Here is a 16,228-nt window from a genome sequence, read left to right as displayed (position 1 = left end):
ATGGTGTAGCACCCATCAAGGGTGTCGTTCTTCTCAATAGTAGCACCCATCAAAGGTGTCGTCCTCAATAGTAGCATAGCACCCATCAAGGGTGCTAGTAGCACCCATCAAGGGTGTCGTCCTTCTCAATGGTAACATTACGGGTGTTGTATTTCTCAAAAGTAGCACTCATCAAGGGTGAGATTATGGTAGCACCCATCAAGGGTGTCGCTTTTCTCAATAGTAGCACCCATCAAGGGTGTCGTCTTTCTCAATCATATATTTTCACCTCTAGAGGGCGGTATTCCAATGGACATTGAGTTTTCAGACTTATTTCGCAAAAGTTTGAAAATGAGTGCAAAATGAACATCTTTACACCATTATTTCTTCAAGGTAAGTCCTTCGGCTTTACACACAAAAAATCAGCAAACTTAATACGGTTGTGATGCGGCCGCAGGCAAGTTATAACATTGATTTCTGTTGATATGATAACATCTCCAATTATCCGTCTTCATCGCAGATTCTTCAGTTTGTTATTCAAATAAAATCCCAAACGTTAAAATTTAATTTTCTTCATACTTCAACTGGCGTTACTTTTGCCAATGCACAAAGGCATTGTCAGGATAACGTTGGTATAAATTAAATACGTTCGTTCCCTCCCCGATTCCCAAAGTTCCTAATTGTCTTGCAAGCTGCTATTTGCTCGCTTTTGCAGCACGCTAAAGCTTCCTAAATTTTATTTATTGATGTATTATTATTTTATTTACATTTATTAAAATTAAAGTGCTTATGCACTTTAATTTTTATATTTTATTTGGCTACATATATAGCTTTGCCTTCATTTTTATTCGTTGGTATCCCTCAAAACAGGAAACCTCATCGAGTTTTTCTGAACTTAAGATTTTCATTTTATTTTCCAGTAAGAAAAGCTGTTTTAATGATTTTGATTCAGTAAAAGACCTTTTTTACAATAACTATATTTTAAAGAGCTCCGTAGTAGCTATGAGTTGATAAAATCTTCTTTTTTTTATCACGGAAGGTAGACATCATCCGTTTTAATGAAATTATTAACTGATTAGGTATCGGAAAATATGAAAAATAAGATATCATCAACCAGTGAATAATCTCCTCAGAAAGACGATATCCTACAAGATACCATCAACCCGAGAAATATTTCATTTTCTCGAGAAGATAACATCTCACCCAAAAGATATAGTCAACCCGAGAAATATTTTATTTCCTCGAGAAGACGACATCTCACCTAAAAGATATCAGCAATCCGTGATGAAATATTTTCTCGGAAAAACGATATCTAAATTACAAGACATCATCCACCGGAGATACATTTTGTTCTCGAGAAGATGACATCTGACTAACACGATATCTTCAACCCGAGAAATATTTTCTTTCTTGGGAAGAGGATATTTCACCTACAAGATGTCATCGTCGAGAGATTTTTTCTCGAGAAGACAACATCTCACCCTACAAACAAGATATCACCTACCCGTGATGACATTATCTCGGGAAGACGATATCTTATTCATAAGATATCATCAACCCGGGAAGTATATTTTTCTCGGGAAGACGGCATCTCACCGTACTTACAAGGTATAACCAAGAACACTTTCTCGGGAAGACGATATCATACATACAATTATACCATCGCGAAAACTAACCCAACGATGTCCTTCTATTTTTTTTAAATGACGGATGCTCATCAACCCATGTAAGCTTAGAGCTCAGTAACGTCTACTTGTTTCAAAAACCAAAATCGATATTAAAGAGAAATTTTCTAATATTGATAACATTGTATTTTTCCATTACAATACACTATCTCGATGTAGATTTTTAATTGAGTTCCGTTAATTTTTTTTAAGGATCAAGTTACGATTTGCCCGACGATTTTTACTGTGCCCCAAAAAGATAATTTTTAAATTGTTTTGTTAAAATATTATTATAAGTTAATTTTTACACCATGGCTGTGCCATGTCAAGCTCCCTTACGCTGCTGCTGGTGTGCTCGGCTGCCTACGCGCGCCACGTGCCTATACCCCCAACCTACCCCGCCTTAATCCTACGCCTTAAACCTGAACCGTAAGCATTCATTTAATACAATCATAACTTTGTCTTATTTGCCTTCTTCCAAACGTCGAATTTCTCCGGTCTCGATCGCAAAAGCAGGTCTTCTCCAATTCATTTGAGTTTCAAATAATTCCGTCGGCTATCTGTTATGACATCTCTATTCATACAATCATAATAATGCAGCTCTCAATATTTTTCTTCTGCTGTCCTCTTGAACTTATAGTTGTATTTATAATATACAAGTTACCCTAAAGCTAATGGTGTAAAGTTAATTATTTTGAGCGATTCTATACAAATTTGAGATCCGTGGATACATTGTCCAAAAAAAAAATTTTGGTCCACTGGAATTCCGCCCTATAATACTCAAAATAGTATGCTTACATTAAATAAATTCAGGTTTATGATAAAATCCGTTGATGACTCCTTTATGGTGTTCAGGTTTTTCATTTCATCTTCAAATAATTACATAGAAGTTCGAAACTATTTGTTCTGTATCTGATAAGTTTTAAACCTGTCATTTTAATACAATCATAACAAAAAAGCAATCCAAATTCCAAGGAACCCTCAACAAAAATCTAAACTTGTTTACTTCAACTTTTGAGTAAATCCCTGTAAGCCCCTGCCTTGCTGGAATGTCTTTGAAAGTGTAGCAAAAACGGTGCACCTGGCTGCATACCGCGCGCGCGGCCTTTCAACTTTTCAACCAATAAGAATCACCGGATGATCTATTACCACGCCCACACTGCGCCGGCCACGAGCGGTCCACGTGCATACTCGCACCACGAGTTAGCTTTTGACACAATGCGTGAAATGCGCAATGCACCAAAAGGCATGTGCATGTAAGATTTTGACAAATTGGCAGGTATTCACATGCTAATACCTCTGAATCCAAAGGGTTTTCGCCTACAAGAATGGAATTTCAACGTTCAATAGGCTATTCAGCAATGAAAAAGACTAACTCAATGTTGGCTAAAATGGACGCGATTTCGTTGGCAACAAACACACATGACTATTTCGTGCTTATCGATATTCCAATGTTCTTTAGCTAATTAAAGAGAATTGCAGAATTGTATCGGAAAATATTCAACAATGCAAAATACAACGTCATGTACAGAATGCAATACATTATGATTATTGCAGATAACATTACATATATTTTTTTTACTTAAATGCGATTCAAGGATCAAAGTCAAAGAAAAGAATGAATATTTTCTGACTCCACCTTTCTTCGAAATGAAGTCTAAAAGGCAGGCGGATATATCATATATCATATTGCTCAAAGTGCAGAATATTGGGACGATTTTTCCTCTTTTGGTTCTGTGTGACGGGAGGAGAAGATGATAAATTTTCACTCACCTCGATAGTTCCTTAATTAAAGTTGGAGTCACCCCGAAGAACTCCAAAAGCCTGACCAGTATTTTCCAAAACCGTCATTCAGATCATTCGACAAAATTATGAGTTCACAAAAATTCCACGTATCCATTCAGTTCAGTTCAGCACAAAATGAGCTTTCAAAGGAATGCTTTGCGAAGTCCAGTTCAGTTCTATAAAACAAAAGTTATGACAAGTTCTGTAGGCCTACAGCAAGTCAGTTTTTCAATATGGGTGACGACGACGCAACATGTCTGCGTCGAAGCTTTGCAGTGACCCCGTACATGAGGCCGGTTTTCTGGTCGATTTGCAAGACTCCAAACGTCCAAATTCATGAAATTTGATGTTTTTGCGCCCATGAAGACTCCAGGGTATGATGTACAAGTTTCCGCGTTTGAGGCTTAATTGAAGCTGGACGGCAGACTCGGAGATTAAAGTATCAAGTTGTGCTCAGCGGGAAGACATTGTGAGCTGCCTGCGCCAGTACAGAGTCCGTTGACCCAGCCCCGTTCTCGGTAATTTTCCATGACGTAATGATATGGAGGTAAAACGTGTCATGTTTTATATCATTGGCTGTTGCTCCGTACTGGTCTTTGCGCGGCCTTTGGCCGAAGTATTCAGTGTGTATTTCTCCGCATTCTAAATTTCTCCACTTATACATATAAAACACAATGCAAAAACTTTCATCATTTATGGAAATTGTCAATTACAGAAAAAAAAGAAACAAATATGATGGAATAGTCTTCATTTCCAGATGGAGTAGCATCAGTTTCAGGGAAAAAATGCCCTATTTTAATAAGACGGGAGGGCGTTCCAGGAGGTATCCGTGACGTAGCATGCGTGGCTCTCGTGGCCTGTCTCTCATTGGTCAGAAGTATGTTGGTGACGTCTTCTCGTCAATCTAGCTAATTTGATTGGACGAGGGAGTATGGTTAAAAAAAAATTGAGCAGACGAAAATGGTGTACATTAATTTGTACCGCACGATTTTCGGCTAGACTTGACAGACTGCTTGAAAAAAAATGCGAATCCAGCAGAAAATCTATAGAGCATATGGAAATTTGTACCAGATTGTTAGCAGAATTCTGTAAAATCGGTGATCCTATTAAAAACTATAGCACATTTTGTTTTGAACATGCTTCAATCACTTTAAACAAACCCTTGAATACTATACTAGCGGGGATAGGCAGGCATGTTCCTAGCGTCGAGATTCCCTGACGTTTACGACTACAAAGTAAAGTAACTTAATGGAAGCTAGGCTAGACACGCGGCCAATTTTTAAATAAAATATTAACCTACTCATTTTCTTAAGAAAATTTTATAATTTTTTAATTTTTTTTTTACATTTTATTTCTTTTTTGCTTTTCAAAGAGAAAATTGTATAACATCTATATGTGAGTATATAATTGTTTTTAATGTTTAGTGTAGGCTAATTGTGGGTGATTTAGCAGATTTTTGTTAGATCTAGCAGTAATTGTAATTATAAATTGTTGCAATGTGGGGCAGAGGGGGGTGTAACCCCGCGCCCTGATGCCGAAAGGGTTCGTTGAAAAAAAAAGGTCTGGACCAAAGATCATATAGCCCGAAGGCTCTGCTACGCGGCGCTATAGGATCTTTGGTGTGGACATTCAAGGGGTGATAATCAATAATAAGCTACCACATTGAAAAGGATATCATATCAAAATATAATCTTGAGATGTTCATCAATCAAAAAAAATATCTAGAGATTCGCGTTCATGCAGGAGTAATTATAAAATGTTGCATTGTGGGGGTGGGGGTTGCAGCCCCGCCCCCTGATGCCCACATGGATAACGTTTAAAAGATGGGGTCTGGACATTCAAACTATTCACATTTTATTGCAAAATTGCAAAATATTTAGGTTTCTGGTTGTTCCTGCTTTAAAATAAATAAATGTAAAACAAGGTTTTTAATTGACGAAACATATTTTGATATTAAATGGGTTTTGCATTGTTAACCGTTGTTCACTAATGATCGTGTTGCACTAACTCGGTATTTTTAGGGGAAGGGAGTATTTGTTTGAAATGCAAGTAATTAATGGTAATAACTTGAAAATAATGGCAACATTTCGACATTATGCATTATTTAAGGCGTTTTGTCGACCTAGTATTTGTGCTTATTGAAAGTAAATTAAATTGACCAGGAAACGCACATCGAGATATGGAGTGAGGGCCAAAAAATCTAATTATTTTCATTGGGTGTGAATTAATATGCACATTTTACATTTTGCTTGTATATTGCGATACCAAAAAGAATGGTTCCAATGACCAATGACGTTGAATAAACTGAGTGACGAAACCAATCAATAATTGAGTATCTTTTCTCGATTAATTGAAAGTGTTTGAGTGTGCGAGAATGTGATTCTAGCCGTGTTATTAGCTGAAAAGCGATTTAGGCTGTTGCTTCAAAGAACATATGGATGGCTAGCCGTTCACCCACAACCTCGTCCTAAGGACGTCAACTTTAACCTAAATCTCAAAATACTTGATTCTGGGATGTTAATTAGTTTCCGGGATTCTGATTAGTGGCCGCAAATCTCACACGAATCGTTCACGAATTTTAGGATCTAGCATATACATGTATACCTTCGAAGAAAGTCATGGCCCAAGAAAAGCCCTATGCACCGAATAGGCTTCCCTTCACCATAATAGATATAGAAATCTGTGTAAACCAAGGAGTGAAGACAGACCCATGCGACAGACTTATTACGTGATAAGGAAAAAACCCACATCTAAACCATAGAGGGCAGCACAGGAGGAGCTAACGCCTGTAACATACCTATAACTCCCCCACATTACTTCGCCCGTCTTTACCGCTCAAAAGATATTGTATAAAGGAAACGAAAATTTGCAAGTAATCCGCCTCGTGCACTCCACGCGCTACTATGTGCACAGGTAAGGGCTGACCCTTCCCCAGCGGGAAAATAAATCCTTTCAAAATGAGAGGTCAAAGAAATGAGGTCACCCTTGTCCTTGGGCAGGGCGGTGGGGACGAGTGATTCCTACACCATGATCGATCACAGGCTTATCATGACGCTTGGTGGCGCTTACCTAAACACAGCATAATGCTCAAACCACGATGTCTGTATAAGGATACATGCTAGAGTATGGGTGTGCTTTCCTGTGTTATGCAGTGATTATTATGCGCGCAAGCCTCAAGGCTGTTGATTGATTGCGGCATTGATTTCCTAATATAGTCTAAATAGTACTGCGCAGGGTAAGAAACAAAATATCAAGAAATTACTGATGTGATCAATTTCATAAACAAAATGAGCAACATCTCCATGGTAACTATCAAGCAAGATGACAAGCTGAGCTGGCAATATTTGCCAAGTGACATGCAATGTCAACTGCCGCCCGTTTTGAAGTTGTTTTTGACTGAGAGCAACGGCGATGTGTTATCTTTCTTCTCCAGGATAGAAACGATCGGTTGATGAAGCTTATCTTTTTTTTCTGTGAATATTATTAATAATATTAGTATCTCCACCATGCAAAGCCTCAAATCTTATACTTAAATGTAATCTGCCATAACCAATGAGTCAAGACAGACAGACCTACAACACAACATTGAATGTCTGTGGTTCTATTTAATTTCAGGCTGTCAATAAAGGTTTGGTAATCGTTCATCCTTGAGCGTAATGAGCTCGTGCTCCTAGAGTGAGGCATCTTTGGTAATCGTTTCCCCTCGAAGCAATTAGCTAGTGGTATTAAGGGTCAGGCATAGTAACCAGAATATTGTTCCCACGAGAGCAATATTCCCCCTCTCAATTTCAGTAGAATCGCTGGAACTAAATCAATATTGCAAGAGCTATTGTTGCCAGCGATATGACTACTTACTTGAAAACTGCTCGTTATTTATTTATTTTATGACGACAATTAATTAACAAAAGCCACTGACGTAGAATGACGTATGAACTTTAATAACCAATCAGAGAGATACACATCGTCTACGTCGACCCATTCCTTTTCGTAAACTACAAAATCCCATCATCGCCAGGCCTCTGTATCAATAGAGCAATCTAGCAGTTGTGAAAAGAAGACAGCTACTGAAAGCAGTACAGCCTGCAAAGTTAGCCCTAAACAACCGTTGTTGATAAAAAAATTAATCGCTCAATGTTGTTACACGCTTTTTGGACTATCTACCTGGAAAGCATCACATGGAAAACAAGGTGATCGATGTTATATCTTTCGTCATAACAAAGACTTAAATTAACGAAACAATGGCGAAAAACAGTTTTCGCTCAGAACTGTTTCACATAATATCCACCATATGCCTGGGAGCTACGCTGCCTGTCTCTGGATTTAAAACTTCTTATACCGGGGAACATCCGTTTTATGCCGCTGAAAATAGCGCACTGAAGGAGTTTGCATATGCAACCAAAACTGTGCGATCTCGCGTAATCTGCGGACGGGAATGCAGCATGGATGAACATTGCAAGTCGTTCAACTTTAATGACTGCAATAAAATCTGCGAGTTGAACCTCGCCACCAGACGAGAGCATCCCGAAGACTTCAGTGCAACTCAAGGGAGTGTGTACTTTGATGCAGATGAGGACACACCTCTCTACTCACTGACCGATATCTCCATGAATCGCTACAGAAGTTGCAAGATGCTTTTAGATGCCGGTTATAATTCAAGCAGTATCTACACAATCTACCCAGAGGGATTCGGTAATGGCGGTCTTAGTGTCTACTGCGACATGGAAACTGACGGCGGGGGATGGATCGTGTTTCAGAGGCGACAAGATGGCAACGTGGACTTCTACCGTAACTGGGCCGAGTACCAGTCTGGCTTTGGTGATTTGTCCGGTGAGTTCTGGTTGGGCAATGACAACTTGGTGACTCTGACGTCTGATGATTCACGTGGAACATGGGAGCTACGCGTTGATTTACAGGACTGGGAGAACAACATGGCATGGGCAAAGTATTCAGATTTCCAAATATCCCCGGGTGAGTACAATCTGAATATTGGCCAATACGATACCAGCAGCACTGCCGGTGACTCTCTTGCTCTTGGGTATCACACATATTCCAGGTGGGATCACAGAGGACGTCCCTTCTCAACAAAGGATCGTGACAATGATCGTTCCAGTAATAGTTGTGCAAATCATTACACAGGAGCCTGGTGGTTTAATAGTTGTTGGTATTCTCACTTGAATGGTCGATATTTCCCAGATGAGAATGCAGGTAGTTACCAGGGTGTGCAATGGGAATCATGGAAATCATCTTATTCTCTGGAAACATGTAGCATGAAAATGCGTGAAATTTGACCATAAGCGGTATATTGTAAAACAATTATGGAACATTATGGAAGCAGACATATGTCTGCATGAACACAGTCTTATTTTAATGGAAGATATTACACAAATACAGAAAGAAATTACATTACGGAAAGAAATGATTGAGACTCGTTTTAGAGACTCACTGGCATGGAGAAGAATATTGCACAAGAATCATCATCAGATTAGAAACTGCGGTTAAGTGTTATTCCTGTCGTAGAAAAACATGGGTTATTCTTTTTTAACTCTTTGCTTTATTCTGATCTTATTGAAGCCAAAAATAAATGCAAACAAAATTAATAAAAATAGAATTGTTAAGCTATTCTGATTTTATTTCAATGTTTGCTTTGACGTTTTTAATTACTTATATTATATTGCAAAATTGCAAAATATTTAGGTTTCTAGTTGTTCCTTCTGAAAAAAAAAATAAACGTAAAACACGGTCTTTGTTTAACAAAACTTATTCCTCCTTTGTCAGTGGGCTTTGCAGTGTTAACTGTTTTTCACTAAATAAATTATCGCGTTGCACATTTTGGTGTTTTTTTTGGGGGGGGGCGGGCATTTGTTTGAAATGCAAGTAAAAATAATACACCAAAAATTCGAAATCATGCACGATTCAAAGCGATTTGTCGACCTATTTGGGCTTATTGAAAGTAAATTAAATTGACCATGAAACACTCATTGAGATATGGCATGAGGGCCAAAAAACTAATTATTTTCATTGCATGTGAATTAATATGCACATTTTACATTTTGCTTGTATATTGCGATACCAAAAAGAATGGTTCCAATGACCAATGACGTTGAATAAACTGAGTGACAAGAACCAATCCCTGATTGAGTATCATTTCTCGATTGATTGAAAGTGTTTGAGTGTGCGACAATGTGATTCTAGCCGTGTGATTAGCTGTAAAGCGATTTGGGCTGTTGTTTCAAAGAACATATGGATGGCTAGCCGTTCACCCACAACTTTGTCCTAAGGACGTCAACTTTAACCTAAATCTCAAAATACTTGATTCTGGGATGTTAATTAGTTTCCGGGATTCTGATTAGTGGCCGCAAATCTCACACGAATCGTTCACGAATTTTAGGAGGTAGCATATACATGTATACCTTCGAAGAAAGTCATGGCCCAAGAAAAGCCCTATGCACCGAATAGGCTTCCCTTCACCATAATAGATATAGAAATCTGTGTAAACCAAGGAGTGAAGACAGACCCATACGACAGACTTATTACGTGATAAGGGGAAAACCCACATCTAAACCATAGAGGGCAGCACAGGAGGAGCCAACGCCTGGAACAGACCTATAACTCCCCCACATCACTTCGCCCGTCCTTACCGCTCAAAAGATATTGTAAAGGAAACGAAGATTTGTAAGCAATCCCGCACGTGCACTCCTCGCGCTACTCTGTGCACACGTAAGGGCTGACCCTTCACCACCGGGAAAATAAATTCTTTCAATGAGAGGTCAAAGAAATGAGGTCACCCTTGTCCTTGGGCAGGGCGGTGGGGACGAGTGATTCCTACACCATGATCGATCACAGGCTTATCGTGACGCTTGGTGGGGCCTTACCTAAACACAACCGAGGCCAAGTTCGGGCAAGGACCATTAGTCGACTAGTGGTTGATTCGTGACGTACCTTACACCTGCGCACTGATAGCAACGTGCGAACGTCTCTAGTCAAACGCTGGTCAAAATGTCATTGCAAAACTTCTGATCCTGGCTCTCTGCTAGCGTTATGAATGCGCACGGCTATTGGTTACCAGCGAAGCAACCAACCCCAGTAGGCTGGTTCCAAATAGTCGACTAGCGTAGTCATCCACAGTCGACTAGACAGAGTTCGGGCAAACGTTAGTTAACCATTGGTCAACTATAGTCCTTGCGCGAACTTGGCCCTATATGTTCCAGCTGCGTCCTAGTTACTTGGCTACGGCTGGCTGAATTTAGCACACAGATCTATGGGAAGTGGCTGTCTATGGGAAGTGGCTGCAGCTAATTCCGATCTGTGTGCTATTTCCAGCCGTGGCCAAGTACTTCGGACGCGCTCTACGGCTTCGTCCAGATTCTTGCCGGTTTTGTTGTTGTCACAGGCCCAGTATAGGGCGCCCTCTCAAACAAACACTCGTCTGGAGAAATCTAATGACGGTTTGTGCGCTAAGCTCAGATCGGGCGCATGAGGGCGTGCGCTCAATTGATCGCAAGAAAACAGTCCAGCAGGCTGCCGCAGCTGTGGACTACCTACAGCTGGCCGGCTCAGCATACGGCTTTGACATCATATGGTGCAGTATTAGATCAAGTGCAATAATTATTGCTTTTAATGTAATTATGCTTTGGTCGATTTTAAGTGTATAGAAAAACACAAAACACAGTTTTCTTTCAATAAGACCCTGAATTATTGTTATATCATGACGATAATTCCAAAATATTGAGGTTTTTCGCATTTCTACCAACAACTTAGAGACCGTTTTGTCAAAAGAGTACAAGGTGAGCACAACAGCTGAAGAGTTGCGATGACCGAAAACAATAGCCCCCTCCCCCCCCCCCCAACAAAAACCATCCGAAGTCATGAACAGTTTGTGGTTTGGGGGAAATTGCAACCTTTCCTGTATATAAAGCGTGCACTGCACCAATTCAACCCCCATTGAAAACTGTAAATTCAACAAAAGTTCAGGGTCAAATAACATGCAAGCCGACATCACTGGGGTTTCTAAAAGGAAACAAAAATTGTTGTGTCCTTTATCTTTTCATTTCTTTACGATTTTTGGTGGGATAGCCAATTACATTTTTAAATATCCACACCAATAAAACTCACCTTCCGAAAAGTGATACTTCCAAAGCCTGCATGCAGCCATTTTACAAATGCCATCCCTCTACTTTCTCAGGCAAATAGGACCCTCTTTCCAACCGTAATTTTATCTAGTCTGCCCTCGAATGGAAGCTCAAAAACCAGGGAGTTGGTCCTCGGCTATATTAACACATTCCAACCTTTTTAATCCAACGGTCTTCTTTTTCAAACAAAGTTCATGCAAATGGGCTCGCGCAGAAATTCTCACTTCAATTTAGTACCGTGCACCTTGATAGACAGACGATCTTATTTCCCCCCCCCCCCAGAAAATAGTTAGGCCAGAAAGTAGTTCCCATAACGATTTAGTTGTACAGAGAAAAAATCGAGAAATCCTAGAGAACTTGCGAGAAAATGGCCCGAATGTTTGTACCACTGTACATTTTCAACGGACCGCTTTCGCATCTTGTCTCGCTTTTGCATCATCGCAGCCCCGTTTGGGCATAAATTATAACGTTTGTGGTGAAAAAGCAATACCGTTGATTGATCCGGCAATGACGTCAACGGTTGTCATCATACGGTGTTGTCATTGGTCGAAATGTAACCGTTGCGGGGTCTGTCTGCGACATCTGCATTTATACGGTGACGATTCCAAGATAATAAATCCATCAGAGTTTCGCTGGGTGTTTGGACATTGAGTGGGCCTAAATACAATAACAGAACATTTTGAGATCTGTTGCTCATAGTGCAACCAACCATGTCGGATATTTGGGGATCAAATGTAACGTTTGAGCCTCCTGAGTTTACTTGGGACATTGAGATCCCTGACTACACAGTCAGAAATGTGTTCCACCTCGTCGTCCATATTTTGGCGTTTGCCTTCGGCGTTCCAGGTAACTGCCTTATTCTCCGTGTCTACTGGACTAAAGCTCGCAAGACCAGCACCCATGTCCTAATCCTGGCCTTAGCCTGGGTAGATCTGACTGTCTGTGTGTTGAGAATCCCTGTGATTACTTCACGGGCTCTCATTCTCTCCGGTGACTGGACATCATGGGTCAACGCATACTTTGTCTTCTCGGCTGTGGAGGGTACCGCAGTCGTCAGCTCTTTTCTGATCACCGGGCTCGTGGCGGTGGACCGCTACGACTGCATTTGCCGCTCACAGAAGCGATTGTTCACCCATATGCGGGGTAAGATAGCTACCTTGGTCGCTCTGCTGTGCGCATTTTTCCTTACCCTCCCTGGTTATCTCGTGTTGTTGTTTTATTCGCAAACGCTCGGCACATTGTCGTGGGTACTGATGTCGGTATCGTTCCTGGGTACGTTTGCGACGGTCGTCCTGTGTTACGGAAAGGTTTTTGCCCGAGTCAGGAAACACGTCAAAGTATGTGCCTCTCACAATGACGAGCCGAGCCCACAAGACCCAAATGGTGTACAACTTGAACACAACCTACCTCTGGAACAATGTACACAGCCCAGCGCGGCAACTTGTGAAATGGACAGTTCCCTTATCGACAGGACCTTATCGATGTTCAGCAACAATGCAGGTACCAGCTCAGACGGTTGTACCGACTTCAACCTAAACAATGTCCCTTCAAGCACTGTTCCCTGTAGACCTCCACAAGATGTTGCTGGCCATCTCTTCCTGACACCCACAACCCGACAGGCAATGCAAGATGATGTTGGTGATGAACGAAAACCCAGCGCAAAGCCAGGCAACGGAAGAGGACCCGCCCCTCAAAGGGAAGGCGGTGCAGTCCTTCAGCGCAAGACGACCAGGATGCTCTTCATTGCCAGTGCGGTGTTCCTTCTAACATGGCTACCCTATCTCACATGCAACATTCTCTCGGTTCTTGCGGATGATCCGCCAGTGTTGTTGCGTGATATAGTCCAGAATATGCAGGTTGCTCTGTTAATTAACAACGTGGTCAACCCGCTGATTTACGGCTTCGCGAACAGACGATTCAGGAAAGATTGTAAGGAGGTGCTCCGCAAGATGAACTTCCTACGCTGCTCTTAAAAAGATTGGCGGATTGCAATTCGGATGTTCGTCAGAGGTTTCGGAAAGGAGTCAGAGAAGTCTTAATTTAACCAGTTCTCGTCGGAGGACTTGATGACACGCACTGGCTGTTTTTGTACACAGGCATGGATGACGGGTCAAGACGTCAAGATTGCCTCGACTCGCTTCCGGGTGACGTCTAACTACGCTAATCCCTCGTGCCTGTTGTACACATGACACAAAGTCCGTGAGACGGACCCGTGTGTTGATCTCAAATTAAAATTGCCTTATACGAAAATCGAAATTTTCGGCAAAAAAATCCCCGCGCGAAGTGGTTTTAAACCCGCAAAAGTGTCACTTTTGACCTTGAAATGTGTCAGGCCAAATTGAACAGTGAATATGGCTTTTTAGAATACAAGTTTGGCTGTTTTCTGGTCAAATTTAACTAGAGTATTTTCAGAGTGGGGGACATTCCCCCCCCCCCCTCAGCACATCGATCCTCGATCCTATTAGGAGTCTATCGAGGCAAATAATCAACCAACTGAGCTATTTCCCTACCTCAGGCCCCGTAATTATAAATAATATATATTATAAATTGTCAGTAAAATATCGAAACGCAGACATTTTTGGACACACGACATTTCTTGGCGTTTCTGTGTTTCGAAACATGATGCCTTGCGGAGACCCGGGTATAATACGGAACAAAATATAGTAAAGGTCTCCACAAGGCAATTTCTAAAGGCGAATAGGTCTCCACTCAAAAACTAGGAATATCCAAGGTATACTTATCAGTCGTAAATTTAAGTATTTTATGTAAGGGATATTTTAGTCGGAATTCCAAGCCAGGAGAGTATCTTTGGTTGAAATATGAGCATTTGAAAAATAGGTTTTGACCCTCTCACGATTTTGTACACGAGAACAAAGCGATGTCTCCACGGGGATACAAATTTGAGTATGTGTGCGCTTTCCTAAGTTATGGAGTGCGCACAAGCACGTAGATTGATTGCGGCATTAATTTCTTAATATAGTTTTAATAGCCCCGCTCAGATAAAAAAAAAAAAAAGAATCATCAAGAAATTACTGATGTGATCAATCTCATAAAAAAACTGGGCGACATCTCCACGGTAACTATCAAGCACGATGACAAACAGAGCTGGCAATATTTGCCAAGTGGCATGAAATGTCAACTGCCGGTCGTTTTGAAGTTACTTATGACTGAGAGCAACGGCGATGTGTTATCTTGATTTTCCATAGAAACGATCGGGTAATGTATTGTCTTTTTGTGTGAATATTATTAATAATTATATTAATGGTTGACAAGACAAAGAGACCGTTAATTTACAAAATGGCGAACTGGCGAACAGAAGATGTGGGAAATCGTCCTGGAAGATCAAACTCTTTTAAAAGAATTGATGATGCTTTTAAGTCCTTCGGATTTCCAAAAAAAGAAAGAGGACGAAAACAATGATTCAGTATTGAACCTGCCGGATTTTAATATCAGAGATTTCATAACATTCTGCTTTTGGTGTTGATGTGCTACGTACAAGTATATACATCCTTTAAAGGAACAAGAAGGCATCAATCGTCGTGAAGCTAGGCCAAGTTTCTACGGTAACAATCAAGGATATTGACGTGCATGGCTGCTTATTTGCCGAGACAGGGACGATTTAATGGCAAAGTTTTTTTTCCTGTCAGCATGATTGATTAACCTTGTTTTTCGAGGCTATAAATGGAGCTTTTAATCAGATCTACTTCTCCTTATCAGCGACCCAGTTAATTTCTCCTTTTCATCATAATTCTTATGAAAAGGAGAAATTAACTGGGTTGCTGATAAGCAGAGTTAATATAATTTCGCTCGAGCAGATGATCATCCGTAGGCTAGGCCGTACCTTTTAATATACTCTCCGTGCAATATGGGGGGTAAGGGCCTACTTTTTTTTAAGCGTAATACCACCGTCCATTCTTATGTGGCAGCGTCGATGTTCGTGGAGTTTGTTTCGATTTCGTTTATTTACGAAGACATTGAAACGATGAAATATTTAGAGTTCGTGAAGAAGAGGACAACAGGGGCGGATCCAGGATTTTTTGCAGGGGGGGGGTTTCGTCAGCAAAGCATCGGTGAAATGTAGACAGGTTTCTTTGTCCGCACACTTGGCTCCACAACATCAATAGGTGGGGCGAGGGGGGATCGCACCATAGTTTCAATGTGGGCGCTGTTCAAATCCGACGATTATTAACACTATATTACAGAATTCTAGTGTACAAATACACCCTAACCAAGTTGGCTATGTCCGTATTTTGTGCACAGGCGGACACATTATAGCAGGTGTGACAGGTAATTCTGTCCCCCTAGTAAATGTGTCCCCCCGGACACATTTACCAGCACGTGACCCGGTAAATGTGTCCGGAAGAACACTTTTACCTTGGTAGATTTGTCCCCCTCCAGGTAAAATTGTCCCCCTGCCCAACGGTGAAAGTGTCCCCCTGGTAAATGTGTCCCTATGCAGTATATACTGAGAGCAGCAGCGTGTTGCGCGCGCCAGTACATGCTGCAAGATATGTGGCAGTGATTATCACATGTGTACATATGCGTCTCCCTCTACAATGGAAATTCGTCCAATAGGAAATGTCGTTACGCGCTATGATGGCAACACAGACCAATCCAAGTAGGCGTTGTATCAATGAGACGAGGGCCATCGCCATGCATCGCCGCTGTATT

At 41.0% G+C, this 16,228-nt stretch overlaps 2 protein-coding genes across 2 annotated transcripts; both read left to right on the top strand.

Moving 5' to 3' along the window:
- Positions 1-7,461: 7,461 nt before the first annotated feature.
- On the top strand, positions 7,462-8,995 carry LOC119732597 (ficolin-2-like). Its single transcript, XM_038206172.1, has one exon. The coding sequence runs from the start codon at positions 7,667-7,669 to the stop codon at positions 8,714-8,716; it is 1,050 nt and encodes a 349-aa protein (XP_038062100.1). The 5' UTR covers positions 7,462-7,666; the 3' UTR covers positions 8,717-8,995.
- A 3,272-nt stretch (positions 8,996-12,267) lies between these two features.
- Positions 12,268-13,530, top strand: LOC119732310 (gastrin/cholecystokinin type B receptor-like). Its single transcript, XM_038205768.1, has one exon. It carries the CDS (start codon positions 12,268-12,270, stop codon positions 13,528-13,530), a length of 1,263 nt encoding a protein of 420 aa, XP_038061696.1.
- The last annotated feature ends 2,698 nt before the right edge of the window (positions 13,531-16,228 follow it).

The sequence above is a fragment of the Patiria miniata genome, unplaced genomic scaffold, assembly GCF_015706575.1.
Source record: "Patiria miniata isolate m_02_andy unplaced genomic scaffold, ASM1570657v1 HiC_scaffold_24, whole genome shotgun sequence".
NCBI classification, from domain to species: domain Eukaryota; kingdom Metazoa; phylum Echinodermata; class Asteroidea; order Valvatida; family Asterinidae; genus Patiria; species Patiria miniata.
The sequence above is the reverse complement of the archived record's forward strand: the minus strand, read 5'-3'. Positions and strand labels throughout refer to the sequence as shown.